The sequence below is a fragment of the Beauveria bassiana genome, assembly GCF_000280675.1.
Source record: "Beauveria bassiana ARSEF 2860 unplaced genomic scaffold BBA_S00029, whole genome shotgun sequence".
NCBI lineage: Eukaryota > Fungi > Ascomycota > Sordariomycetes > Hypocreales > Cordycipitaceae > Beauveria > Beauveria bassiana.
In genome coordinates this window covers 42,782-70,086 of record NW_007930864.1, presented here as the reverse complement: position 1 = coordinate 70,086, position 27,305 = coordinate 42,782, and the positions used below count along the sequence as shown (strand labels likewise).

The window sequence follows — 27,305 nt, the reverse complement described above, 5'->3', positions numbered from 1 at the left end:
GCGACAAGCTACAACTTTCACAAATGCCTAGATTTCGAAATGACTGATGTATTGGTGAAATATTCAATAAACTCCAGAAAGACTCCAATCTTGATTTTATACAGCCGCATCTTCTGTCACTAAATGGAATGCATCCACCGTATTCACGCTCAATCGTCGTCTTCGTCTACGACATTGCGCCGTCTGGCGCGCCCAGACGTCTCAACCACTTCATCGCCCGAGGCATCCTCGTCCTCAGAATGACGGGTTCTGCGCTTCTTGGACTTGCGACGTCTATCATAATCCTCGTCATCATCCAACAACTCCTCCTCCTCCTCCTCAGCGTCACTCTCCATCTCTTCGTCGTCGCTACCGACAAGGAAGCCATCGTCCATGTCGTAGTCTTCCTGCCTGCGAACGCCCTGCGGCAAATCATCATCAGAATCGTATTCGGGGTTTCTGCGCTTGGGTTTGGACCCGGGGGGCCCTCTCTTCCGGCCAAATCCGGCTCCTCTTCGACCACCCTCCAGGTCACCAATGGAGAGGCCTCCTCTGTTGTACCGTCCCAGGCCGTCCATCTTGGCAGCCGCATTTTCTCGCCGTCTTTGTGCCTTCATGCGTTCCTTCTCTGCCAGTTCGGCCTCTTTTTTCTGTAGTTCCGGATCCCGAGTTGTACGGATAATCATGTCGTCCTCGTTGACGGTTTTGCTAGCCTGCTGCATACGCGTAGCAAGAAGAGCCAGTGCATCGTCGCCACCTCCCTTGTTTGGCCGCACGTTGAACTGCTCAGCAACGTGTCCGACCGTCATTAGCAAATTGCTGCTCAATTCTGCAGCGGCAGCGTAATAATGGCCATCTTTGAGTTCGTCGTATGGCTGACCGGGCGCTGGTGCCAGAGCCTTCTTTTGAATTTCAAAATGCTCGCCTCCGATACCGATAGTTATAGATCCATCACTCCAGCGGTAGACATTGGCATTGCTGTGAAGTAGGCCCGTACTATCGTTTCGGCGTACCCTTGCAACGTGGGCAGGATGTTCTTGTTTGGCGTTGGCGGTATCGAATTCGGTAGGCTCAAACTTTTCGGATACGTATTCCTCGGGCATAATTTTGATGAATTTGGGGACGCGCATGACGCGTAGCTAGTTGTCGTATTAGCTTTGGATGTCGCGATTTTGTAAATCGCAGCTTGCTTACCATATTGTCCTTGGGCTTGGGAATGCGATGACGGTACGCTTGTACAGCCATGACAACTTTCTCTTTAGTTTCATGTTGAACTTGGTTATCCTCATCGTCATAGCGCCGACGTTCACCCGAATCGTCGGGATCTGAAGCTAAATCGTCGTCGTCGTCGACAACGCGAGGCGCCGGCGAAACGGCATCATCTTCATCGCCAAAGAGGTCGTCGCCGCCTTCGTCAATATGCTCGAGAGGATCCTCGGAGTCAGACATTGCAAAAGAGAAGTCGCGATCGTCAAGTTATGATTTTCGAAGCGATGCGACAGCGCTGATGTTTGCGCTGCCTCAAGCTGCCGAGCAGGAAACTAGTTAAAGCTGGTTTCGCAACGCGCGCATCGGGATGGCTAGGGGAGTGAGCACCAGCCACAGTTGGGTGGGTCTGTTACCTGGTGCACGATGTACTCAGAAGATCGCCAGGGCGTTGTGACGTGTGAAAGGTGTTGTTGCACGGAGAAGAGATGCCGGCTGAAACTTCATTCTTGAAAAGACTAGCTCAATCTTACCAATGAGACTATTCAGGTTCATTCTCTGTAGAATTCACTATACATAATACTATGGTCATTGTGGCGCATACCGACACACTTCTGAGAACCCCAGCGATTGGCACCAACGCATGGAACCTGGCAATTTCCACTGTGGCGGAATAATTATTTCCCGCTTCTGCCACGCCGCCGTTCGCAGCCCCGGTCGGCCGGTCAGCCACTAGCAGCTTCCCCAGCCACGTCTTTTTCGTCAGAGTACCTTGGTACCTGGCCGCCCCTCGACGCCCGACTTCCAACTTTCTGCTATCACCATCGTTACCTTGTACTCACGCCTCGCGCTTTTTCTCTGCGCGTCCTTCGCTTTCGTCGCGGTCTGAAATAATCGCCTCTGGCGACCGCATTTCATTGCTTCTAGACTTTGCGCGACCCAGACTTATTTTTTGCGCGTTTTATACCCGCCGACACGCTCGCGCCGCTTGTTTACCTACTGACCGACGCGGACCGCCACGCTTCGTGTTTGGCCCCGAACCGCATTTTTTCATTCTCGACACTCGCCATCATCACTTCTTTGCTTCACAACTTCATTGACTCGCTTATAACACGCCCATTTTTCTGCTCTAGGCACCATGTTCTACTCAGAAACCCTTTTGCAGAAATCCGGGCCCTTGGCCCGGGTCTGGCTTTCAGCCAACCTTGAGCGCAAACTCTCCAAGAATCACATCTTGCAATCCAATGTCACAGACAGCGTCGAAGCTATCATCACGCCGAATCAGGCGCCAATGGCTCTCCGTCTTTCTGGTCAGCTTTTGCTTGGTGTTGTCAGAATTTATCAGCGCAAGACGCGTTACTTGCTCGATGATTGCAACGAGGCCATGATGAAGATAAAAATGGTGCGTTGATGCATGCCTAACTCGAACACCAGACAGTTTGCTAACATACATTATAGGCCTTTCGTTCTAGTGGAAACAACGACCTTGCTTCTAATCTCCAGGTTTCCAACCGCGAGTCGCTGCTTTTGCCCGATCGCATCACGCCATATGACAATCTCGACCTGCCTCCCCCCCCAGATGCCTCATGGCTTCTTTCGCAAGTTGACGACGTCACTGCAACTCCTGTTGGCCGTAAGGGTCGAACAAACAACCGCGATATCAATCTCCAGGAAGACTTCGACAACAGCCAGTTTTTGAGAGGCCCAGGAGCCCTTGACGACGACCTGATGCCCACCATGGATGACCTTGACCTGGATCTAGATTTTGGTGATCTCGAGGGTGGTGTCAGCAATATGGAAATTGGTCGAGATGCACCCGCGCCTCGAGATGTAGAAGACGACATCTCCAGCGAAATGGAAATTGGCCTTGGCAAACCTGCTGATGGCCCTTCTACATTCGATTTAGGTTCCGATAACATCCAGATAATCGACGGTGATGGCGACTTACCTATGCCTGATGGCGACGATTTTGGTTTCAACCTAGAGGACATGTCCAATGTACGCGATCTCTCTGCGCTACCGCAGTCTCGCGCGAGAATCTCGGAATCGCCTCTGTCAGACATCGACGAACACTTTGCCCGGGAAGTGGAGGAACAATACGCTACCATCACAGACATGTACGAGCCTGCCGACGAAACAGAGACCACGACTGTTCGTCGCCCTGCACAACGCTCCAGAAAGCAGAAGATTTTGATGCCCGACGAGGAAATTTCTCTCTCCAGCAGTCTCATCAAGCAACAGCAAGCCAACCGTGAAAATATTATCAAGCCAGCCCGTTATGTTCCCCGCGATCCTGTGATGCTTGCTCTCATGGACATGCACAGGAACGGTGGCTTCGTATCGTCAATCATGATGGACGGCCGAAGCACTGCTTGGGCACCCGAGTTGCGCGGCATGCTCACTCTGGATATGCTACGCGACGACCTCAAGAGAAAACGTGACAGTGGCATTGCGGACGTCGAAAGTGAGCGCGGTGCCGCCAAATCGCCTCGTCTGGAATTTGACGAAGACACCAACATCGGACTGGACAACAACTTTGCTGACCGCAGCATTGGCCCTGATGGCACCATCATTCAGCTCGGCGATGACGGTGGCTTCGACATTGGAGGCGATGATAGCGGCTTCCCAGACTTCAACGACACCACTGTGCCCATTGTGCACCCTGAAGAGAGCGGACCCGTTTCTATCGGCACCAAGCACGCCGTTCACATCCTGCGGGATCTATTTGGATCAGAAGCCGCTACTAGCGCCGAGAAGCGAACGCAATCAACCGTTGTCTTCCAAGACCTCCTCCCCGAGAAGCGCACAACCAAAGCCGAAGCCACGAAAATGTTCTTCGAGTGCCTTGTGTTGGCCACCAAGGACGCCATCAAGGTTGAACAAGGTCCGGAGCTCGGGGATAATATCCGCGTGCGCGGCAAGCGCGGGCTTTGGGGCGAGTGGGCAGAGAGAGAGGCCGGCGGCGAGATTGCCCACAACGACAATGAATCGGCGCCCCTAGCTGCGCATACCGTGGCCGTCGGCGCTTAGACGGTGAACAAGGAAGCTGTTTGATTTGGGCAATTTTCTTCGTTTTTACTTGGCGTTCAACTCATCATTGCGAGGGCTGGCTCTCCTATTTACGGCCAGCTTGTCTTGTTCACTTGTCTACTCGTGTAAGGCTCTGGTATATTGTGCATTTTCTTGCTTCTTGTTGGATTTGATCTTTGTTTTGGGCTTGGGCACGCACGCACGAAAAAGCAAACGGGATACCAGATCCAATGGCGTTGGTGGAGTTGACTTTTTGGTGGTTGGATACCATTTGCGCTTGGAGGTACATGCCAGGCTGGAGCTTGGGATGAATGGATTCATTGAGAACCAGTATGTAGAGACATTCATGTTAGATGACTTGCCTGGTACGGCTTGGTATAATTAGGTTTTGAATGATAACTTTCTCAAGTAGATTTCTTGTCCGTTTGGTGAAGAGGTCTATTCTTGGGGCTCCCGCCTGATGATAATTATGTGAGCTCCATGTCCCAGCCGTGAATGGCATTAACTTCCTCCTGTACCAAGCTAAGGTTGAATGAAGTAAGTCCGTAGCGCCGCCAGTCTTTCACTTTCGCTGAGCAGTTGACAGACAGCCTGTGTCTTGCCACCCAAGTTGACCTTGACCAAGTCATTCACAAGCATAGCCTTTCCAGCAATGCAATCGTCGCCGGAATCTTCCTCCGTAACCGTCCCTTTGGTGAATTCACCGGCCCCCCTCGTCGCAGAAAACGCACCACGAGCACCGTCCACCAGTGCAGCGCGTGAGCGCACGCCCACCAGTTCTGCACCTCGAAATCCTCCTGGAAGAACTCGAGCTCCGGGAAGCTTTAAAAACGAGTTCCATTCCATTTCCGGGCCGTTGCGATACTGGTAAATCCACGACGCGGCTCGCTGCGCTGCTGCTTGTCGATGGGGCCGTGGACGAGATGCACTTATTGGCTGCCGAGGTTGTCGTGAACCGTGGCTGCCTCGTTCATGCACAGCGGCGTAGTCGATCCATCGCCGCCAAAGGCGACATCGGCGCTGTATTTTGTCCCGTCTGGTAGGTATAATATGTCGTTGATGTGCGTCCTGTGTCACGGCGGTCTTGTAAGTCTGGTGGTATTGGGCAAGGGCCAGGGCACCACCATCCTTGATATTCTCTGCTGGGGATGCCGTCTGTTCGCGTTCGGTTCCGTACTCCAGTCATGGTGACCCGAAACCCTAGACCGCGAAGCATGTGGTGGAAGAAGATGCTCAACTCCATGCAGTAGCCGCCTCTGCCTCGGCTCGGGTCCTGCATCATCTTGCGGTAGAGAACGTTCGGCTTGATATTGACCAGGTGAGTGGTTGAATGATGCACTGTGAAATTTATGTACGAGAAAACGCTGATCTGACACCTAAATAGTATCTCAAGCAACTTGTAGGTTTTGGGAATCTCTAAAGGGTTGTAAATGTATTGACGATAGTGGACTGGTAAGCGTAGCCATCGGAGCGAGGATGAGAGTTGGTAGGTTGTTGGTTGGTTCAGCAGACACTTTGTGTCAGAATCCGAGCGCCTCCATTGCGTTCATGCGAGCTTTGGCTGATTAGAAGCAAGTTTCTTTGAACATCGTTTTCGACAAACTTTGGTGCATGAGGCGAAGTGACTCAACGTGAGTTGCGTGTCGCCGTCCGGCGCTGCGCTCATACAATCAGCTGCACCAGCTTATGCTGGAAGCAAATGCAATAGCCGGCTATCATAACATTTATACGTATCGCATCACGATATATACGTCTAGACATCTAGCCTTTGTCTTTCCAATCTCTTTAGACTCAGCATACGCGCAAAAATTGTATTGCAAAGACATGCGCCTGATGAACTGGAAGAGTGGGGGTGCAGCAGCCCACCAAGTGTCCCGCCATTTCGAGAAACCCCACGTTGCTCCCACTTCCTTGCGCAACCGACTTCTTCGCTATTTTCCTCGTTGAAAAGAGGAAGCTTTACTCAAGCTTGTCAGGCAAGCTCATACCAGATATAATACACAAACTTAATACCCCAGCAACTCGCCACCATGCCCGCCCCCTCAGCCCTCGCCATCACCACCAGCTCTGTGCAGCGCCTGCTCAAAGAGGAAACTTCGTACCACAAGGAGCTCGCCGACCAAGAGAAGACGGTTCAGGACCTCGAAGCCAAGTCAAAGACCGGAGCCGCCGATGAGGACGGCAACGGCGCGTTTATGTTGAAACAGCAGGTAAGGCAAAAGGAAAAAGCAAAAAGAAAAAAAAAAGCTGCGGACGCGAACGCGGCACTCGCAACCTTGTTGTAAGCGCCCCAAACGGCTAACAGCGTCGCGTGTTAGAAAACCGCCATCGAGCAAACAAAGGCCGTCTTTGGGCCCCTGAAGCAGCGCATCGCCGACGCGGTGGCCAAGCTCGAGGACCAGCTGGCGATCGCAGAACAGGCGGCCGCCCCCGGGGCCGAGATTGCTCAGGCCAAGACGGTGCTTGCCCAGGCCAAGGCTGCTGCTGTCTAAACGAACGACAATGAACGACAACGAACGACCCTGAATTAGTGATACCAGATTAAAGGAAGAGCTTGAGGACGGCAGAGAAAGCGATACATGATCATACATAATTTTACTAGTCTAGGGGTATCTCGAATATACACCTCTGCATTCGCTTGTCCCAAAGGTATCGCTGGCAGAAAGCACCATAATACAAACGACGTCTTCGCTCTATTCTACTCGTCAACTTCCATTCTTTCATTTCCTGCTTCAGTTGCACCATCCGAATCATGCCCATCCATATCCACATCTTCGCCAGACACCTCTCCGTCATCCCCATCATCATCTTCGCGGTCAATTTCTTCTTGCTCTGGCTTTGGTGTCGCAGTAGTACTAGCAGCAGCACTGGCATTCTTGGACCCCCGGCCGCTTCCCAGACGTGGAACTTGCAAGTGCTCCCCTGCCGGCGTAGCCGCAGAGCCATTCTCGCCCTTGACGCCTTCGTCGTCGTCCTTGTGTTGCCCATCGCCTTCCGGCCGTGGCGTGGCACTCCCGTTCAGATCAGGTCTGGGCGTCGGTGCGCCGTCATCCTCTGTGCCCTCGTTCATGCCCTCTCTCCTGTCCACCTCTTCCTTTTCGTCTCGAATCTGCCGTCTGAGCAGCATTCCCTCATCCATGATTCTGTTAAACTGGTCGCGACGCTCCTTCCAAGTCCCCGTGTACGTCTCACTTTCGCGCTCCAGCTCGCGGCACTCCTCCTCCAACTTGGCGAGGTTGGCCAGCTGATCCTCACGCGGGCGTAGCAGTCTGTTACTGGTAATCTTGTCCGCCAGCTCATCAAACTTTTTGCGCTGTGCGAGCTTCGCCCGGGCGCCATCCAGCTGCTCGCGGAGCTCGGCATTCTTCGCGCGAACGGCTTGACACTCGTCCAATATTCTTTGTTTGTCGTTGTCGTATCGCGTTCTTTCGCGCTCATTGGCGTCGTGGAGAAATTGTAGTCGCGCGATGCTGCTGTCAAAGGCGGCAAAGTCGAGCGTCAAGTCTTCCCGGAGCTGTTCTGTATTGGGTGCTGTCGTCGCGGATTGCTCCTCCTCGTTTGTAATTTTTGATACTATTGATGATACCGTGCTCAGTCGCTTTGTAATTCTCTTGAATGGCTTCTCTTCCACATTAAGGAGACGCGCCTTGTGAAGTTCCGTCTCGCTTCGCTCGTCAAGCAGATCCCAACTGGCCATTTCTTCTGCTGTTTCTGCTCGGCCCGATTCGAGGCGAGCGCACAGTAAGGATAATAACTTAATCGACCAGGGAAGTTTGCTCGGCGAAATGCAAGAGAATATTGCTTCCAAATTAAGTTTCAGTGTGTGCGACTATGTGAAAGTAACGCAGAGTTGTTGTTTCCCATGGTCGCGTCCTGGCACAGCACCAACAGCGCATGACTAAGCTCATTTACAGTGATTCATGGCTGCCCTACTCCATCGCCACTCCATCATTTTCCCTTCCCTTCTACATCACACAATACCGCAAAAGCCGGCACCTTGCAAGTCGCACATTCATTCATAATGTCAGAGGAAGAAAGAGAGCTGTTAGATCGCATCAGCGCCCTTGCTGGTAAGCCGTTATGCACCTTAGAAAAAGGAGAAAGAAAAAAGCCCATCAGATAGTACTAACTGAGCAGGGCAAATCAATCGCCACAAGAACCAGCAAGCTGGCTTTCAGCCGTCGCAAAGCTCGCGCAGCCTTCGTCGTACGTCTACAGCTCCATATCTCACAGGCTCCTGGTTCTCATCGGTTTTAACAGAACAAACCCCTCGCTATCGTGGCACTTCGTACCGCGGCCGAGGATATCGTATAGGCCACCCGCCTGTCCATCGGCACCGCACGTTGAATCTGAATGCGCATGCAAGCTCATCTGAATCGTCACCTTCGACGCCTGTGAGCACTAGCGACAACGCGCAGTGGGTTTCCAGGACAGACCGCCACAAGCAGCTTATCAACGCCAACATCTATCAACAACAAGCGCAATCACGCGCTCAAGCGATAGAGGAAACTCGCAAGCGCAAACTAACAAGGCAGCACAATAGTGAAAGAGCGCGTTTCAACAACTTTATACAGCAGAGCCAAGGGAGCTCTATTCAAAATCACGAGCAGCCGGAAATCATGATCGATAGCATCCGGTTCCTCGTCAGAGATGGGGGCAAGAAGCTCGTACGCGCAGCCGGTAAGTCAACCAGGCCTATTGAAACATGCTGTCATCTGATGCCCGTGCAAGACAATTCTAGCGATGCCCCTTCGACCCCGAAAACTACAGCTGTTGCTGGCGTGCGATTTCACCGCACAAAGACTGGCAATCTTGTCGCCCACAGAGTCGTCAAGGACCACCGGTATGTAGACGCTCTGTGTCTCGACAAGCATCTAACTTGGAATATTAGACGCCCCGGGGCCGTCAAGAAAGTTGACGAGCCATGCAACATATTCTCCACGACCGGTAATTTCTCATTGAGCGTCACAGTCGGCGCAAACGCTACGATTCAAATGTGGAGGATACGTCCGGGATGAACTAACTTTTGTCGCAGGATCATGCTCGAAAGGGCCGTCATGTCGATATCAGCACGACCCAAACAAGGTTGCCGTCTGCAAAGACTTTCTGAAAGAAGGTCGATGTATCAACGGTGAACACTGCGATCTCTCTCACGAACTCACTATGGAGCGGGTTCCAAACTGTTTACATTTTGCCAAGGGAAATTGCTCCAACCTCAACTGCCAGTATTCGCATTCTGCGGCTTTGCCAACTGCACCTGTCTGCGAAGACTTTGGTTATCGTGGTTACTGCGGCAAAGGCGGCGAGTGCACCGAACGACACGTATACGAATGCCCCGCCTTTAGCAACACAGGCACATGTAAGACCAAAGGTTGTAAACTTCCTCATCGTGAACGGGCTAGCTTGCTTCGGAACCAAGTGCGACAAGAGCAAGACGCTACCATGCAGGACGTTTCGAGCGAAGAAGAGCCTGACAACTCGGACGACGTTGATTCGGACGATGTTGCAGAGTTTCTCCAAGCCGATGAGGATGATTCTGACTTTGAAAACGGCAAAGACTTTATCCCATTGTAGCTGACATTGCAGAATGTACCGGTGCTGCAGGTGCTAGCCGACCAGGGCAGCTCTGCCCTTTGGGTGAAGTTAGCCCGTCTCCAACGTACAAGACTTGTCCGACATGCGAGTATTTTTTTTGGTATAGCAAAATGACCCGGCATCGTGAGGGGGATTTATTACTCGACTTATACCCAAGACGCCTACACTGCCGCGGGGTTATAACGTTAGACATCGAGGAAATAGAAGAAGAGCGAAGTACATAATGCATTCGAGGAACAAATGAAAATAATGATGATTTGATATATTGCTTTGCATGGAATTGTGTTGATGTATCTGGCGACGAAGCAGCTATATTTTGAAGAACGACTGACCCGAACGAGTGGGCATGATACCGTACTACGAGATTTCAAGAGATGCCCTCACAGCGAAAACTAAATACAAGCTCCTCTCAGATTATGCAAATTGAGATGACCATCATATACATGCCGTCTACTGCATTAGCGCTACCGAAGATCGTCCCATGTTGAAAGGGAAGCCGCAAGGCGACTTCTCGACCAAGCGGGGCATCCATCACAGTAGTGGCGGGCTCGGTTGAGACGTCAAAGAGACCCCGAATCAGGGACCCCTCCTTTGCCCCTCGCATCGGATTTTACTTAAAGCTTGGGACTGTAAGCGTCTCTTATTACGCAACACTGCGTAACCTTGAAAGTCCAACTCGCCTCTAAAGTGTGGCCAATATCCAGGCTAAACACTGACACGTCCAGTTCCCCCCGCCTTCTCTCACCATTGTTCATCAGTTTGCACCGCCCACCACCACCACCCTGGGGCTTATCCCAACAGCTCCGCCACACGAATCAAACGGCACTTTCCTTGATGTGATGGATGGCCGATGAGCGACAAAAGGGGTGGCTAGGTACGCTCGCATAGCTGGTCAAGAGGCCAAATATAGAACAGTGCAGCAAAGCCCCTCCAAGGCTGACTTGAAATCGGCGCGCCGCTGATCTGGGGCAACCTGTCAAGCACACGTCGTCACACTCTACTTGAAACAGCAGGTAGCCGCCATACAAGCGCCAACCTTTATGCGCTTTGAAAAAGAGAAGCCGGGACACATCTAACGGACTTGTCATTCCTTCTGTTCTTTCAACCACGATATACTTATCAGCAGATTTTATTCAGATTATACACAATGGGCCTGCGAGATAGGCTCATGAGGAGGGACGATAGCAGCGCAGAGCACAACCCCGCCGCCGCCACGGAAAAGACCAACAACATCATCGGTCAAAACGGCTATGTTCCCGAATTTACCTTTGTACGGTCCGACACAGCTTCCATGGAGGTGATACATCCTGGCGACGAAAAACTCAGCAGCAACAGGAGTCCTCCGCGGCATAACGCCCCCGCGCCCCACGACAACGACGACGACGATAGCCCTGCGCAACACCTCTCTCCCTCCAAAGAACCAGGTAGCGGTCTGCGCCGCAGCCTGTCCATATTCCACTCGAACCGCTCGCGCAGCGCCTCAGTGTCGTCGCAGGCCAGTACCCAGTCGAGCAGCGGCACCCGCCGTCGGCGCCTCTCGGAGCGACTGCACCTGCGACACCGCCAGCCGGAGTCGTCGGACAGCGTGCCCGACAACCTGCCAGCGATCACGGTGGGCACAGCCGACGAGGCGCAGTGGGAGCAGCGGGCCACGCTGCTGGCCGAGCAAAACAAGATTGCGCGTAGCGCGCCGGGGTCTCCCAGCCTGGAGGGCAGTATGGCGAGCTTGAATATTGCGCCTACGGCGGCGGTGGGCAGTGGTACTCCGTCGGCGGAAGGTGGCCGGAGTAGATCGCGGAGCAACTCGCCGGGGTTGGCGCCGCCGAAAGCTGTATCGTCGAAAAAGATTGACGATGCTATTCAAGAGGCGATTCGACTGCACGAGGCCGGCGACGTGGCGCAGTCGACGGCCATCTTCGAAACTTTAGCTGACCCTCAGGGCGCCAATAGTCCGCTGAGCCAGGTCATGTTCGGGATGGCCTTACGGTGCGTGTCGGGGAGTGATGTGACAAACACAATGTGGATAATGTAACTTGACTGACAGAGTAAAACAGGCACGGTTGGGGATGCAAGCCAGACACGGAGCGGGCCGTCACGTACATCTCAGCCGCGGCGTCCAACGCGGCCACCGTCGAGGCCATGGCCCTCCAAGCGGGCATCAAGCGCGGCGGCGCGGCCAAGGGCGAGCTCGTTCTCGCAATTTATGAGCTGGGCAACTGCTTCCGCGACGGCTTAGGCGTACCCAAGGATCCCGTCGGCGCCAGGCAGGTACGTTGATTCTCTGCAGTAGAGGGTGTGGCGTGAAGCAGAAGAAGTAGTTAGTGCGCCCGATGGCTAACGATGCGCTCTCTTCGTGCGTCTGTGTATAGTATTACGAAACAGCGGCCAACCTCGGCGATACTGGTGAGTGCTCAAGTACCTTGTGGGCTATCAGAAAAGCAGCGTTTCCCTCGCACGAGGAGATTGTGCAAGTTGTCATGCGGTGCTAATGCGTGAGGTGCAGATGCCATGAACGAGGCGGGCCGGTGCTACCTCCAAGGCTTTGGCTGCAAAAAGGACAAGGTGCGTTTTTTTGTCATTGCAACGAACTGCCCACATCGAAGGCTGCAGCTATGCAGCTGTATGCTGCCTGTCGAATCCCACCCTGCTGCGCATGCCTCTGCTATATCTTACTGCATGAGCCACGCGAGGACGGGGCTTTGATGCCCATCCTTCGACGATCCTCCTCCCCTTGTTGCCCAACGCTGCCAGAACTGGCCGCAACACACCCAGCACTTGTGTATCTGGTGCTAACGCGACGGTCATATGTCGTGTAGTTTACAGCAGCTCAGTACTATCGCTTAGCAGAAAAGGCAGGCAACAAGACCCTAGGCAACTCATGGTAAGCAAGACCAGCCCTCCTTCGCGTCCTTTGTTCATGCAACCTTGCCACATGGTAGACTGTCGTGGACGCACCGTACTGGTTGTCAATCCGCTCCTGCATCTTAGGCAAGACCAGTCAGCGCACGCGTTGCTGTGCCTCCGAGGGCGGGCCGCTGATGATGTGGCCATGCGGGCCGGCTGCGCGGCCTGGCCGAGGGTTCACAGTAGCCCCAGCATTGCACCTTGTTGTGGCTTTTTGTTCAATCTATTCCAAACTGCGTGAATTCGGGGAAAGGCTAACGAGGTCGGTCTTGTCTTGATAGGATTTGGAAGGAAAAGTACGACCCGATCGAAGAGGGTGGCAGCAAGAAGAAAAAGTAAACCCATGCCAGCCAGCCGTCCTTTGGATAGCTAGACAGGAGACAGAGCACTCTGAGTGTCCATCGTGGCTGCTGTATGACCTTTGTTTTGATACCTTTCGTGCGCCGATGGCGACGAGGGCTTACCTGACACCTTGCGGATGCAGGGAGCACTGGATGCCTCCAGCCGTTGAGAAATAGCTATGTATTTTCACTTTCGGGTGAGTGGGAGGGAGGATGGTGGTGACTTTGATGAATTCTCTCACACGATTCTTTCTCGTTTTCTTTGTCGCCTTTTTATTTTGCCATTATACCTCTGTTTGCGACTTAGTCTCGGCCAGCATCACTAAGCGGTATCAATATCCTATATTTACTTTGTTCTACCTTTATATTACTCTCCTGAGAACGCTTTCTTCTACTCCGTACTTACTGTTACATTTCTCACTACCCAGGTGACTAGTCCGTTGTGTTGTTTTTTGCTGCCTAGACTCGCCGCAGGCCGCGAGCTCACCCCCCCAAAAGCCCAATGTTAAGAGCAGCACTACTTTTTGTAAACCACTTCCGGTGGATGTGTTTTTCTTCTTCCTGTCGTTCTCTTTCACCTACGTTATGTTACCTGTCCCGTGCTTCCTGCAACAACGGCAAAACATGTCGTTTGCAAACTTCTAGCCTCGTGTATTCCTCGTAGCCTCATCGTGTTGAGATGAGCTCTTCCACCGCAGCAAGGGGGAAAATAGAGAGCACCGGGTTTAGCCCCCATTTCTTGCAAATGCAAAAAGGTTTTGAACAAAAAGTAGGGCTAAAAAAGGGCAATCGCCACCTGACATTTAAAAAAGACATCAAGGGAGGCACTAGTTCAGCGCAGCGCGTCGGGAGCCAGTCAACCAGCCCCACCCCCCCCAAGTTTAGAATCACGCCGCCATGCCGCCTCCTCGTCCTCCTCGTCCTGCTGCTACTGCTCTTCCTATTATGATAAAATCGACAAGGCAGTGAAGGCCTGAAAAGAAAGTCTCTGCGGCGGCCTTGTCCATTGTCTTAGACTTTGGCCAAGACTGTCCGAGACATACATGCTCGACGGCTCACCATGTTTCTGGTAAACTCTTCCTTTTTGCACGTCTGTATCCGTTCGGAGTAAGCTCAACCAGAAAGCCGGAATCGAGTGTTTTATTAGTCCAGGGCCCGGTTAGATGTTTTTGTGCCATCTGCACTCGTTTTCTTCTCAAGTTAACTAATCAATCACCGCTGCTATACACCTTGTCCATATTTGCTTGACAGCTAGAGCAGTACTCATTATTTCTTTACTTTCAGACTCTTCACGGTAAATCAAGTACAGCGGAAAAGTGCACGGCCGGATTCGAATGCTAATTGTATTATTCATAAATCGTTTCTCAGACTCCCGCAAAGCCCATACACATATTCTCAACGTTGGCAGGGCTTCCGCGAGAGTCTGAAATGTAGAGAGAGTGACGGGTTCATTCGAAAAGTTTCAAGGTCATTATAGTCATATCAGTCCACTCGTCCATCGCTGGGTCAAATATCAGAAAAAGGCAACGAGGTAATGCTTTCCCAATCACAAGCACATCACTGCTTGCAAATAGAAATCATACCGCCCATTCACGCGAGACACTTTCAAAGGGGCAACAGAACCTGAGAAACGCGAAAATGGTATGGCGATTTCAACGCCCATAGAACCAGTCAAAAAAAACCACCAGAAGGAAATCCGATTCGAAACCCTAAATGCACGCTCGAGTCGCTCGCTGATCAAAACCAAGAGAAAAAGGAGATTCAAAAAGAGAAAGCAGGACAAAACAGTAAGTAGAATAGATGTGCCTCCAAGATTATCAAATATTCAGATAAAAGGGACCCGTGGAGGCTTTTCTCTTGCGTGAGCAACAAGTCTGAGAGTGTGGGTTGCGCAAGAGCGCTCGCATGTACCGCCGTGGTTGCTCGGCACAAAGGTGGCCACGGTTATGGAAAAAGAAAACATTATGAACGAGAAATGAAGAAGCAAAGAAACAGCAAGATGGCCGTGAATTGTAGTCGTAATCGTGAGAGTATCGTCGTTCTCCAAATTTGAGAATGGATTTTGTAAAAATTTGTCATCAGGACATAATTTCGTTGCATTGCTGCGGGTCAATCTGTGCGGCATTGTTTTCCGCAAACATCTTTATAAAGTCTCGCACGACATCTCGTGGAATTTGATCCCAGAGAAGCGTGCGTGTGTATACGTCAGCAGATCCGGATTGCTTGTTGGTTGCGCGAATCTCGGCGAGTGCGGCAGCCAGATTCTTGCGACCCTGGCTCTGCTCAGACACTCTGTCCGGGTGCCCATTCTGCATGAAGGATTGGTCGCTCACACCATTGTACTGTGCCGCAGACATGGAAAAGGCCTGCTCGTTGGTCTGCTCGCGACTGGGCTGAATGAAGTCATTTAGCTCGCCGAGCATCGGAGCAGCCACTCCGTCAGTCGAAACACCGGCCATAGAAACACTATTGGACATATCACCCCAGCTGGCGGAAGAGTGGAGGGGCTGGATGGCGGCAGTAGATGAGGGCATGCCAGCTTCCTTGAGAACATTGTCGAGCAGTGCTTGTGAGGCGGACCGGACATCTTCAGAAACGCGGGGGATGGCAGGTGGGGAAGGACTTGACATGACAAAGGCGCCAACAAGGAAAAGCATGAATAGCAGGCCACCTTGAGTGGCCGTCTTCTCGGCTTCGGCAGAGGAGCCCGAGTGGGCCTTTTTGGCTACAGATGGCTGCATGCTCTGCTTCGGGAGCTCGGGCATCATGCCATACTGCGGAAGGAAGTTGGAATTATCCCATCCGCCAGGCATACACATGCTGTCAACTTCACCAAAGGGTCCGTTGATGGTGGTACCACTGGGACCCGGTGTGGGCACAGAGTTGCTCTCGAGGGCAGCAATGTTTTCGGTGAGCACACTGACCTTTTTGCGCAGCTCTCGCGACTCGATGGTGTGATTGCGGATCATCTCTTCCTTTTGAAGGGTAAGAGTTTCGCAGTATTGCATATACATTTGACACTCGCGGCGAGACTCCTCCAGTTGCAGTCGTACCGAGTTCATTTCCATGTCCAGCTCTCCGATAGTTGCCGTATACTGCTTCTTTTCGTCCTCTAGCCGCTCAGTATGCTGCTTCTTGCGCTGCCGAGAATCCAGGGCGGCTTGACGGTTGCGCAAAAGACGTTTTTGTTGCTTGAGTTCCTTGACTTCCAGCTCATTGGTAGATTCGGCAATGAGTTGGTCAATGTTGTTCAGGTTGTGATCAGGAGGGATCTCAAAGCGCGCATTCCTCTTGCGGACACCATCGCGACGCAGGTCGCCGTGGGAGGCAAGCTGATCGGTATCAGGAGCAGAAGCGGCGGCTGCAGTGGTCTGATGCATGGGCTGAGAAGTAGAGGTCCAGTCATTCTTTGGAGAGACGTGCTCGTGCTTGGATTCGGTGGGCATGGGGCCGAAGATGCTGGGGAAGGGCATGGGGGCATGAGCAGCATTTTGGTAGATGGTGGCCGGGACTTCAAAACCAGCGGCGACGGCAGGGTCAAATTGTGGTAGGGGAGTTTGGGCTGCCATGCCCCATGAGCTAGTCGAGGGCGCGGCGAAGCCATGGCTACTGTCGTGGTCCATTCGCAGGTATGCCGCGGGTTCGTGGTGGTCGGCATAGGGATTATTCGAGGGAATAGACTGCATATCGACAGAGTGCCAGTCCTCGGCTTTGGGGGAGAAGAGCGGCGGTCCCGTAGCAAAGGATTCTCTGCGACTGTTTGTCATGTCTGGCGAATGCTGCGAGGAATTGTCCAAGGTACTGGGGCTAAAGAAATTGACAAGCTGCTCATCGACGTTGGAGGCAGTTGCGGCAGAAACCACGGGGGCCTGAGAGTGTGCGAAGAGCTGCATAGGAGAGCCAGACCAGCAAGGCGGATGGCACGACGAGTTTGTCGCGTCGCGAGCGAGGCGATGCCTGTTCCGTAAATATTAGGGAAGGGCTTGTCGGCGCGAGCGGCGATCCAGACAAGTAATCAGACTGCGGATCAGACGGGAGCAAAAGACGCGGTGCCGAGACAGCAAAGGCTGGGCAGAGGAGGCGAACGCGCAAGCAAAGACAAAGAAGGGGGTCTGGCCGCAGCGACGAAAGTGTTAGCTAGTCGAGGGAGCTGAGGCGTATTGTGCGCAGAGGCTCAAGGTGAAGACGGTGCCGATGGTGGGACAGAAGAGGCTGGTAGCGGGCGGGAGGGGATGAACAAAGACAGCGGCCGTCTCGCTGCGTAAGAGTGCAGTGTCAAGGAGGTAGAAGATGGGAACAAGGGCTAAATGGTGGTAAGAATGGTGAAAGAAGAAGAGGAAGAGGGAAAGATGCTTTTGTGCAGAGTGATAACGATGAGAGAAGGATAGGACGGCGGCGAGACAAGAGGCGCATGCAGGAAGATGGATGAGGGAGATAAATATGGGATATGGACGGGCGGCAAGAAAGTGGAGAGGCAAGTAGACGAGGCAGGCCTTGTGGCGGGGGAGGGAAAGCTTTAATGGAAAAGCAGCAGAGGCAGCGCCGACTTTTTGATGAGCAAAGTACCTCTTCACGGAAATTCGGGGATGAGGTACCACTAGTAGCAAGTGTAGGTAGGTACCTAGTTGTTGTAGCAGTCACGGCGCTCAAGCCGAAGAGCACACGGCGCTGTGGTTCCAGGTTGCAGTGATCCCCTGTGCCCAAAGAAAGCTGCTGCGATCAAGGAAAATGGCGCGAGCCCGTTTACCTTGCCTGGTGGTGGTGGTGGTGATGGTAGTGTAGGTACCTAGTGATAGTGGTGGTGTTGCTGGTGCTGGGAGGGGCGGGGTGTTTTGTGGGTGGGGCAGCTATCGAGGTACTGGGGGGGGGGTTTCCCTCTCCTCGCCTCTCGACACAAATAGGCAGCATGGAAAACTCACTCACCCTCGCAGATCAATCCAGATGATGTGCAGGGGGCTGCACCAGCGTCGTCGCTACAATCGTGCTTTTGTCCGTGTCGTGCCTTCGAGGCCGTCGGTCGAGGCAGCAATCGTTGGTCGTCGAGACAAACAGCAACAAGACCCAGATCTCGTGGTCGAGAAAAGATGAAGAAGAAACGAGAGACTAAAAAAAAAAGAGAAAGAAAAGAAAAAAGAAAAGAAAAAAGGCCGCAAATCTTTTTCAAGAATCGAGAGACGAAGCAAGTCGTATATATCAGCAATGAAGCTGTGCAGCTCGTCCGCAGGCAGTTCCAGCACCAAAAAGTACAACAGGCAACCTCAACAGTTGTTGATCGAAAATCAATAAGCAGCAATAATATACAGCAGAATCTGGCAAACAAATACCACGGCTCTACTCTCAATGTAACAAATTTGTCTTGTTCAAGAATGATACAGAAGAAAAGACCAGGCCAAGTCGGGACGGGCGAGCCTTGGACTATTAATATCATACATCAGATGCTACCTACCTCTTGCTCCCTGCACCGCGCTTATTACAAGTCTTTATTATTAGCTGACAGATCTTATCCATCACAACAAGTGGGTGGCACCAAAAGTGAACCGAAAACAGTCGACGGGGTTCCAATGGCCTGTCTACCGGTCTCTGCGCCGCCGCAACCCATGGGTGACCATCAGGTACACTGTTGCATCCCACATGCACAATCAGTCCTCGCGTAACAGCTCGACTGCCTGGCTCATTCACCAAAGTTTGAAGAGGCACGGGATGCAAATTACCTTGGTTCTCAAGTCACACTCTGATCTCTCCAGAACCCCGATCCGATCCATTCACGAACGAGAACGGCCTCTACAATCGCGGACCCATGTCCAACAGGTCTCGTTCAAACTCAGCATTGGGCTTGTCTTTTCGATTATACGCGTGTTTCAAGCTCTCTATCCCAGTACTCGGGTCTAAATAACTTGGAGGTTTTTTTTTCCCTGTCTTTGTAAAAGAGCCGTCGTTTGCCCCCCCCCCCCCCCCCCCCCCGCCGGGGGCCACCAAAGCAGGCCTTCTGGGCAACAGACCACTGACAACCAAAGATGCGGTCAGAAGCGGGCATTTTCCCCGACGCATCATGGAGACGACTGCTGACCCTCAACTTTACTCTAGCATCACCGATCAGGCACAAACGAGCTGATACAACGCCCACCAAAAGGTACCCCCCTTCATTACTACGCGCGGTGGCAGTGTCGTTCTGCGCCATTCATACAACAACCACCTCCCATCACCGTATGTATCCAGCTCGGCCACCTATTGGTAAGGCCTCAGACCGCGGGCCGTATACCGCTAGGCTCTGCCAACATGTGCGGCGGAACGAGGTAACGAGGACAGCTTTGGGCTTTGTCGCTTCGCTCTCTGGCTGAAGTCCTAGGCCAAGCCCACTCTCAGCCGGCAAGGCCCGTCCATTCCCGTGGTCACGCCCACAGCCACAGCGCTCTATTTACCATTCAACGCCAAGGGAGAGAGGGGCTAATTACAAACTCCCGATGGCAGCACAAGCGTAACAGTGAACCTCGTGGCTTACGGCTCACCAAACGCATCGCACCGTTTCCCTACCTACAGTTACACGCACACAGGCTTTGTGAATCAGGGCAGGCTGTACTCGGCCATGTAGGTTGCAGCGCTTCAACCCCGTAGCACTTTGCTGCAGTTTGGCATTCCGTCGTGCCTGACCATGTGCAGCTTTTCTTTTTTTTTAACCCTTTTTTTTCCCTCCTTTACAACCACTCGTTTCCTTTTGCTATTGCGTTGGTATACAAGGGAATTTGGGGCTAGAACCGGATCGCAGCAGACAAGGACACATGACGTACGGAATCAGCAGCGTTGTGGGCATGGGGTGGCGCGGCTCGTCTTCGCTCCTCCAACAACGGTGTGAGAGGAACAGGCAGCAGCGTCATTCATACGTTCGGTTGGCTTCTTGGGCATCAAGAGATGAAAAGAATACTTGAGAAGGAGATAGCGACGAAGCAGGTACCCGAGGACCGAGACCGAGAGGAGGGGAGAGAGGGGCGTGTGGCCCGCCGGTTTACTTGATAATCATACTCCAAAGCTGTTCAGATGCCCTGGAAGGAAAGCAAAGTCCGATGTGCGTGCTGGGAAATGGACGAATGAGCATGCTCGAAAAAACGAAAAAAAAAAAAGAGAGAAAAAAGGGTGCACGGCGTCGGACCATATGCGAGCATTGAGTTTTACAGGCTAAGAGTGGCTTGTGACTCCAATATGAGGTAGGCGAGTATGTATGTAGTCGAGGAGGGGGGCACTCTAGTTAGCACTGCAGGCCAAAACCCTGGTCGACAGTGCCGAATGATCAGTCAAGATGAATCACACCATGATTGAGAAAAAATGGCAAAGAAAACCGATATCGAAGATTTCTCGGGGGGGGGGGGGGGGGGGGGGGGTAGGGGGGGGGTTTAGTTTTTTTTTTTTTTTTACGTTTAAAAAAAAAAAAACCAGAACGACATGTGTTTTAATTTGCGGATAAGTGCCACCGGACATGTCAAAAAAACAAAACCTCCACACTTTGTACTCCTCGGGGCAGCCTCCCATTCGTACAAGGCTAACCTTGTCCCCGCGGTCACCAGGAAGAAAGAAAGAAAGAATTCTATAAAAAAAAGGGAAAGAGATAAAAAAGGTGGCAGCTAGACATGGTCAAACCAGGGCCCGAGCCTAGGCTTGCCGCGTGGAGTGGTGTGTGTGTATGTTGAAAGGACAGCCTCTAACTGTGCCCGTACGGAGCACTCCGTACTCACTAGGTATTTAATAAATCAGAGAGCAATGCGGTCGTATGTATCCATTTACGTTCTCCACAGAGAGGGGAACCAGGCCAAAAAAGTCGTCACAAGACCACAAAGTCCGCGAGACGCCATGAGGCAGAAAGAAATGTCGTAGATGCTTGGCGCTCATCAGGCGGCAGCTTTACCCCTTGCCTGATTGGGTTGGATCTCCCGCTCTGCGGGCGTGTCAGACATGGGGGGAGGGGGAATAATGGATGGATGGGATGGTGGTTCCGATTCATGTGTTGTGTACAGACAGAATATCTCTTGTCGTTCTGTGATAAATTTGATTACGCTTGTGGTTACTTGTTGTCGCGTTGTTTGTGAAGCGTAGATACTTTGATGAATGGTGGTTTAAGGAGGGGGGGAGAGAGTCGATGAAGAAGTCGTAGGGATAAGTACCTCACACACTGTGTTTGCGGCCAAAGGTACCTGAACAGCAACAACTTTGTCCGCGCACCACCACCCAAGGTACGGATACCTAAGGTAGGTAGCAAAGGTACCTAGGTAGGTAGGTACCTAATAGCTAGGTACCTTTAAATAGTGAACACCACCCACACTGCAAACCAACACCACCACACCGTTCGACGACAAACACATTTCGTCACCGCCACCTGACTACCTACATGCTACGTACCTTTTGTCCTTCCCCGTTCTAGCAATAACGCCGCTTCGCTTTCCATCGTGGCAGCTCATTTTCATAGGTACGCTCTGTTGAACATGTTACCACATCTCCAGTCCGCCCCGCGATATCAAGACGAACAGTTTTTGTTTTGGGCGCCAAGCATCCTACGCCTCCTCCGCCGCCTCTCGATGGGCGCCAGTCATCCATCTCAACAGATCTGTTCCTCCAACCAGCAGCCGGTTTATTTTTGATCATGAGTCTAAAGTCCAATTTACGCTACCGAATAGAAACTTTTAAACTCCCCTTCCGCCGCTATAGCCAAGCCCTCTTCCTCTCTCTCCTCTTCCCACCGGCGGCCGCCGCTGCTACCACACGCACACCACACGCGGTCGACATCTCCACCCGGCCTGTTATGCGGCCATGTCTTTGTGGCATCTCTTTGGTTGAATGCCACCCTCCTTTTCTCTCCCCCCCCCCCCCCCCCCGGTTGAGCACAAGAAAAGGTGATGAGAAAATAACTAAGAAAAAGAGAGCCACTCCATGAGAACAAAAAAAAACTTCGGCTAGAACCTTGTTGTGGTAACCCGTTTCTCGGGCTTCTCGTTGATGCCCAACAGCCCCAATCTTTCCTTTTCTTCCTCCGGCTACGGCAGCTTATTACTCATGCCCGCAGTGCTATTCTGGTCTTGGTCCGATCCTTCTCAGCAGGCTCTTTTGTCTACTGGTACGAAAGCACCGCTCCATGACTTTCACCTCCCCCCTCCCTAGCTGGTATCAAGGTACTATGTGGTACATTTTAGACCAGCCCGTCGTCGACCTCAATACCTACCACAACCAGCGGTTCTTCTTTTGCTCACACCTCCTCCGAACGCGGCGACTTCCTCTCCTTGCGCTAGATTTAACCACTTGTGCTTGACTGTGTAGTGTAAGGATAATTTTTTTTCAAGAAGAAAAAAAAGAAAAAGAAGACCTAGACCTTCGGAATTCAGCACTACGCAACCTCTTTTGTCTGGTAGAACTGATTTCGCGGTGCAACGCCTGGAAGCTACCTCGAGGGGAGGAGGGGACGCTATGTCACCTTATTTGGGATGAAAAGACGAAAATCTGCCAGCCACTCTGCCTTTTTTCTTTCTTCCTTCCTTGTCAGTTCATGATATCACGGCCCATGATGGCTTTGGATCCTCATCATAGAAAGAAGAAGAAAGAAAAATGATCAGCTCCCGTGGCCCATCGAAACAACAAGGGCCTCTGCCCGCATCATGGGCCTCCCTCTCAAAAGAGAAGCAAGAAAACGAAGGAGAAAAGCAAGTCTTGCACCAATCTACGTCGTGTCTTACAAGAGTCAGACGGTCATCTGCAAATTCTCGGCTCAAACTCCTGTCCCTCTTCTGCCTTCCTCGGACAGGCGTGAACGGGTACCCGTCACACTTTCCCACGAGGGTAATGTCCACAAACCGTACAACTTTGGCGTAGCTTTTATTACCTTATTAGTGAACCACCTCGGGACTGGCGGTCAAGTCCAGCACCTCCCCTCGAGGCAATATTCTTTGCTCAGGAGGAGAGGAGGAAGAAGAAAAAAATACAGAAAACATAACAATCTTAGGGATTTTTTCCTATATTTTCTTGAGCGGTCGGCATGCATGTTGCAGCTCGCAGAGGAGCGCAAGACTAGACAAACTGGACAAAAGACAACAACGAGAATGGTAGCAAGGAGGCGCGTATTAGAGTCTTGCACGGCCTTCTTCAGGATGCAAGACGTTACAAATTTGTCACAATCCATGACAGATCCTTCCGTGCAAGTCCCGTTCTCTACTTGATGGGTTGGATGTGCCCAAAGGCCAACGCGAACGAACGGTGCTTGCTTTGATCCCCCCCCCCCGGCCATCCCCCTACGGCAGCCCCAGCCAAAGGGCAGAGACATGCAGATGGCATATACAAATGACCGATGCACATGTCTGAGACGCACAGATCAATATGAATGCACTATCCGAATAGAAGAGAGTGAGAGGAGACGGGGAAAAGAGAGCAAACGAAACGTCTCGGCAATTCACGCATTTCGAAGTGCTTCTCTGTCCAGTATTATAGATGCAAAACCATTGTTATGCCAGAACCTTTTTCCTTTCCCGAGCTCCCTCTGTCTTGATAATGATGTACTGTGTTATACTGCATCTGAGACAATTCCCTGCATGCGTCGATTCCGTCGCCTGCTCGACATGCAGCTGTTCCTCGCTCTGCTGCTCTTCTTGTCGCTGCTGTGCAAGGCAGTGGCAGCGTCTGAAACTGCAATCATCTGCAGCTTGCTGCCGAGCAACTCTCTTGCGCATTAAAAACGTTCCAGAACGAAAAAAGACATCATCAAGTTTTACAACAGCTCGAGACAAATCGCCAGTGTAAGACAGACGCCACAACACTGCAGGGAAAAGCACATGTTCGCCTATCAATGAGCCAATGGTGGCTGTCGACACGATATCCGAGATGGCTTGCTGTCCAAGGATGCACCAAAAATATTGAAGCTTTCATCTTCTTCTAATTGACACCGGCGCCAACTTGGTTCCTTTTCTAACCCTAATGGCATGTTTTATTCCGTAAATTCAAACTCCTTACTATAACTCATCGCTGCTGGCTGCCAAAACACATGCATACAAAACCAACACGACGTGAATGCACAAATGTAGTCGTAGAGATGGTGCGGCATGGATATGAGTGCCTCATGAATGATTTCTATCATGCAAATTCTACTGCGTCATGCCAGCCAGCTGCAACAGTCGCTCGCCGGCACGGAGGTTGGCGTACTCGTAAGCTTTGGACTCCGGTGGGAATGTGCCGTTGGCTGCCCAAAGGTCGACAAGAGGCTGCATGGGCTCCAGCTCATGCGGGCCCAGCAGATCGAGAGCCGTGGCGGTAAGGATAAAGTGGGAGAAGCAACTGTTGAGCTGCTTCTCCAGGTTCAAGTGGTAGAATGGTTCCGTAAAGTGTGACCAGTATAGGTGAGAGTATACGCGGAACATTTGACGGAAAATCATCTGTGAGATCTCAAGAAACTTTTCGGGGAATCCAGATCGCTTGCCAAGCCACTCCTTTTCGCCAGGGTTCGACAGCTGTGACAGTGGCGTGGTAGTTATCGCGGGGTTGTGGGCGTACGAGACACCAGATGGGTCGGTAGGGAAATTGGCCGGGTCGTCAATCTTGCCGGAAATCCATCGCTGCATCAATGTCATGTATTCGTATGCGGGAAGCTCGACGGGTTCCCGGTCTCTGTTGAGCCAGGTAAAAGAGTGATTACTGCAAAGTTAGTAACTATCCTGAGCCATACACAAGGGTTGAAATTCTTACGCTCCGGCCGAGGTGCGGGGACATGTTGTGGAGTTACAGATGGAAAATCCATTGTCTTCTTTCTCGTGTACGACGCGGACAAAGTTCCAAAGGTTTCGGTAGTGCTCGACAACTATACATCAGTTAGCCCTACATGTTGCCTCTGCAGGTGACACAACTGACCCTGATGAGCGATCCATTCTCCTTGCTCGACTGTCTTGGGTCTAGCACTTAGGGTCATGAAGTTGCCTTTGACAATATGTTTGGTGCAGTTGGCGTTCAGCCATAACGGCAGCGGCCTCGGAAGGTGATAGGAGTTGATGACATCATCACCGCTTTGGATGCTACCGTTTTTCTCATCCATGCCGATTGTCTGGGCGAGCGAGGGCGAGTTCGGCAGCGGAGGTACCTTGGGGGCCAGGCTGGCTGACGACTGGCTTCCTTGTAACTGGGAGTCGGAGACTGGCAGCTGGCCGCTTGAGGGGGTTGGGCTCTTTTGAGGACCGGGTGACTTGTTTGATCCGCCTCGAAAACGGGCGTTGCTAGAGACGGTTGATTAGCATGCTGAGCTCCTCTGGTATGACAGGTCACGGCAGCAGTCGACTGGTCGGAATACGCAACGAGACCAGAACAAAGCATCATACTGCTGCCACTTGGCACGGCGCGACAATGTAATCGACAAGCTTTTGCGCCATCGAGAAGCTGCAGGACGTCGCAAAGACCAGTGGAAAACGAGGAAACTTGATGTGTTGGCGAGACATCGAAGCACCGAATTGCGCAAGAGCTTTGACAGCGAAACACCAACGCAGTGCATTGTCGCAGGCTGCATCACACTGACAACAGGACACTGACAGCAGAACACCTTGGCATCGCCTGCATTCCAGATTTTTCGGTAAAGTTGATTCGCAATGGCATCAAATAGCCCCCAGAGCTACATAGCTGCAGCCCCTCGCTCACCGCTAAGGGTGAGATGGTGGCTTTGGCGGCTCGACATCCAGAGTGGCGGACAGGGGCAGACGACATCAATGCAAGCAGATCAGGGTCGGGCAAGAGAGGCCGGACAGAGGTAGGGCAAAGAACTTACATGCCAGAAAATAGATTGGACATGATGAACAGGAGAAACAAGTGGTGGAGCGGGATGCCAGTGCTCAGGTGCTGCCCAAAGGAGGGGCAGATGATTGTCGCCCTGTCACGGGGTTTGCGTTCGGAACGAGTCTGAAAGGCAGTGCTAGACTGCTACCTAGCGAAGCAAACTTGCTGGGGGACCTGGCTAGGGCGAGAGCGCGATGATACCGCGTCGAAGAGTAGCGGGGGAGACGCAGAGAGGAGAGGAAGCGGTTGGCGGCTGTGATGGTTTGGATAAAAGATGCAAGGGGCTGAGAGGTAGTGTTTGCGGTTGAGGGTGCCAGCTTCTTGTCCGGCCCGACAAGTTCAGGGCGTCTGGGATAAGTGGGCTGCCAGTAATTGTTAGGTGGACGAGCAGACTTAGGTACATAGTGCTGGAAGATGCTTTTTGAAATGGGAAGAATCGGGGGGAGGGACCAATTGTTTAGTTGAGAACATCATTCAGGTCTGCATGAAGAATCTAGATAGATATCTGCAAATAGCTACCTATCTATCAGTAGATACAAGCGAGTCTTGTTGCGTCTGTTGGCATCATGTTTGGTCCCCCACATCCCAGGTTTGCGGGTGAACAGCTCCGGTCGGCCCCTGTGTGGTGAATCGTGATGTTTATTACAGCGTGGAAGAGGTCTAAAGAGGCCTAGCGTCTCTTGCCTCGTCCGAGACCTGACAGTGCTGCATGTTGTACATCTTATCTATCAGAGCCTCTTTGCTATGTATAATGCAGATGAATTCAAAAATCGTTTCTTAAATCTTTTCAAATCGAAACTCAGTTCCTATTCCAGCAGAAGCTGCTTACCGTGTCAGATCGCACTTTACACATCTCTTCAGAAACCCCCAGGGATCAAGCCCCAGCTTGCACCAGAACTTTATTTCCGGGGCCAAGTCGTGCAGTCATGACGCTTAATTGCAGCTGCAGAAAATCACAATCTAGGCTCAGCAGTATCATCACATCATCCTCTGCCCTTTCTGCTTATTAAGGGCATACCGTACCTCAGCATCTCGTCTTGTGTCGTCCACGCACAGCTCGGCTTAGGCTGCTAGTATTAGGTGCCTTGCAGCCTCCGGCCCCTTGCCGCCCCACCAAAAAGGGACCGCCCAGTCGGCCTATCCTAGGTATCCTTGGTAAATACTGACCCAGCATTCAACCTTTGCGACTGACTCTCCTTTGCGAAGTGTCGGATATTCTGTTTCCCAACATCTGCGACTCGGTCTGCTTCTCATCCAGACCCCGTCTGGTCTGCGCCCTCTGTAATCTTGTTACCCGTTTCAATCAAGAGAGGCAAAGCAGGTTCTGCAGCGCGCTACTACCCTCCCCCCTGCGCTTCAACTTACGTCAAAGACGACACGTCGTTCATCAGCCCCCATGATATCGCGAGATCTGCAACACAGCGATTGACGCTCCCGCAACTCCCCTCGCGCCGATTCGTGCCAAGTGCAACC

The 27,305-nt window shown here is 52.2% G+C and overlaps 8 protein-coding genes across 8 annotated transcripts; 4 read left to right on the top strand and 4 right to left on the bottom strand.

Annotated features, from left to right (window-relative positions):
* Positions 1–149: 149 nt before the first annotated feature.
* Positions 150–1,428, bottom strand: BBA_07897 (RNA polymerase-associated protein LEO1; the record flags this gene model as incomplete). Its single annotated transcript, XM_008602994.1, has 2 exons — positions 150–1,118; positions 1,174–1,428. 2 exons carry the CDS (start codon positions 1,426–1,428, stop codon positions 150–152), a joined length of 1,224 nt encoding a protein of 407 aa, XP_008601216.1.
* An 895-nt stretch (positions 1,429–2,323) lies between these two features.
* BBA_07896 (putative MCD1/ SCC1/Rad21 protein) lies at positions 2,324–4,215 on the top strand (the record flags this gene model as incomplete). Its single annotated transcript, XM_008602993.1, has 2 exons — positions 2,324–2,587; positions 2,644–4,215. 2 exons carry the CDS (start codon positions 2,324–2,326, stop codon positions 4,213–4,215), a joined length of 1,836 nt encoding a protein of 611 aa, XP_008601215.1.
* Positions 4,216–6,245: 2,030 nt separating this feature from the next.
* BBA_07895 (tubulin-specific chaperone Rbl2) lies at positions 6,246–6,707 on the top strand (the record flags this gene model as incomplete). Its single annotated transcript, XM_008602992.1, has 2 exons — positions 6,246–6,425; positions 6,534–6,707. 2 exons carry the CDS (start codon positions 6,246–6,248, stop codon positions 6,705–6,707), a joined length of 354 nt encoding a protein of 117 aa, XP_008601214.1.
* Positions 6,708–6,913: 206 nt separating this feature from the next.
* BBA_07894 (tho complex subunit 7) lies at positions 6,914–7,912 on the bottom strand (the record flags this gene model as incomplete). Its single annotated transcript, XM_008602991.1, has 1 exon — positions 6,914–7,912. The coding sequence occupies one exon, from the start codon at positions 7,910–7,912 to the stop codon at positions 6,914–6,916; it is 999 nt and encodes a 332-aa protein (XP_008601213.1).
* A 324-nt stretch (positions 7,913–8,236) lies between these two features.
* BBA_07893 (CCCH zinc finger protein) lies at positions 8,237–9,789 on the top strand (the record flags this gene model as incomplete). Its single annotated transcript, XM_008602990.1, has 7 exons — positions 8,237–8,285; positions 8,353–8,421; positions 8,476–8,895; positions 8,947–9,058; positions 9,107–9,162; positions 9,251–9,574; positions 9,635–9,789. 7 exons carry the CDS (start codon positions 8,237–8,239, stop codon positions 9,787–9,789), a joined length of 1,185 nt encoding a protein of 394 aa, XP_008601212.1.
* A 1,168-nt stretch (positions 9,790–10,957) lies between these two features.
* BBA_07892 (cell cycle inhibitor Nif1) lies at positions 10,958–12,695 on the top strand (the record flags this gene model as incomplete). Its single annotated transcript, XM_008602989.1, has 5 exons — positions 10,958–11,796; positions 11,865–12,078; positions 12,180–12,213; positions 12,314–12,372; positions 12,627–12,695. 5 exons carry the CDS (start codon positions 10,958–10,960, stop codon positions 12,693–12,695), a joined length of 1,215 nt encoding a protein of 404 aa, XP_008601211.1.
* A 2,438-nt stretch (positions 12,696–15,133) lies between these two features.
* On the bottom strand, positions 15,134–16,948 carry BBA_07891 (bZIP transcription factor; the record flags this gene model as incomplete). Its single annotated transcript, XM_008602988.1, has 1 exon — positions 15,134–16,948. The coding sequence occupies one exon, from the start codon at positions 16,946–16,948 to the stop codon at positions 15,134–15,136; it is 1,815 nt and encodes a 604-aa protein (XP_008601210.1).
* A 7,215-nt stretch (positions 16,949–24,163) lies between these two features.
* On the bottom strand, positions 24,164–25,847 carry BBA_07890 (Mob1/phocein family protein; the record flags this gene model as incomplete). Its single annotated transcript, XM_008602987.1, has 4 exons — positions 24,164–24,710; positions 24,762–24,873; positions 24,924–25,282; positions 25,825–25,847. The coding sequence occupies 4 exons, from the start codon at positions 25,845–25,847 to the stop codon at positions 24,164–24,166; spliced, it is 1,041 nt and encodes a 346-aa protein (XP_008601209.1).
* Between the last annotated feature and the right edge of the window lie 1,458 nt (positions 25,848–27,305).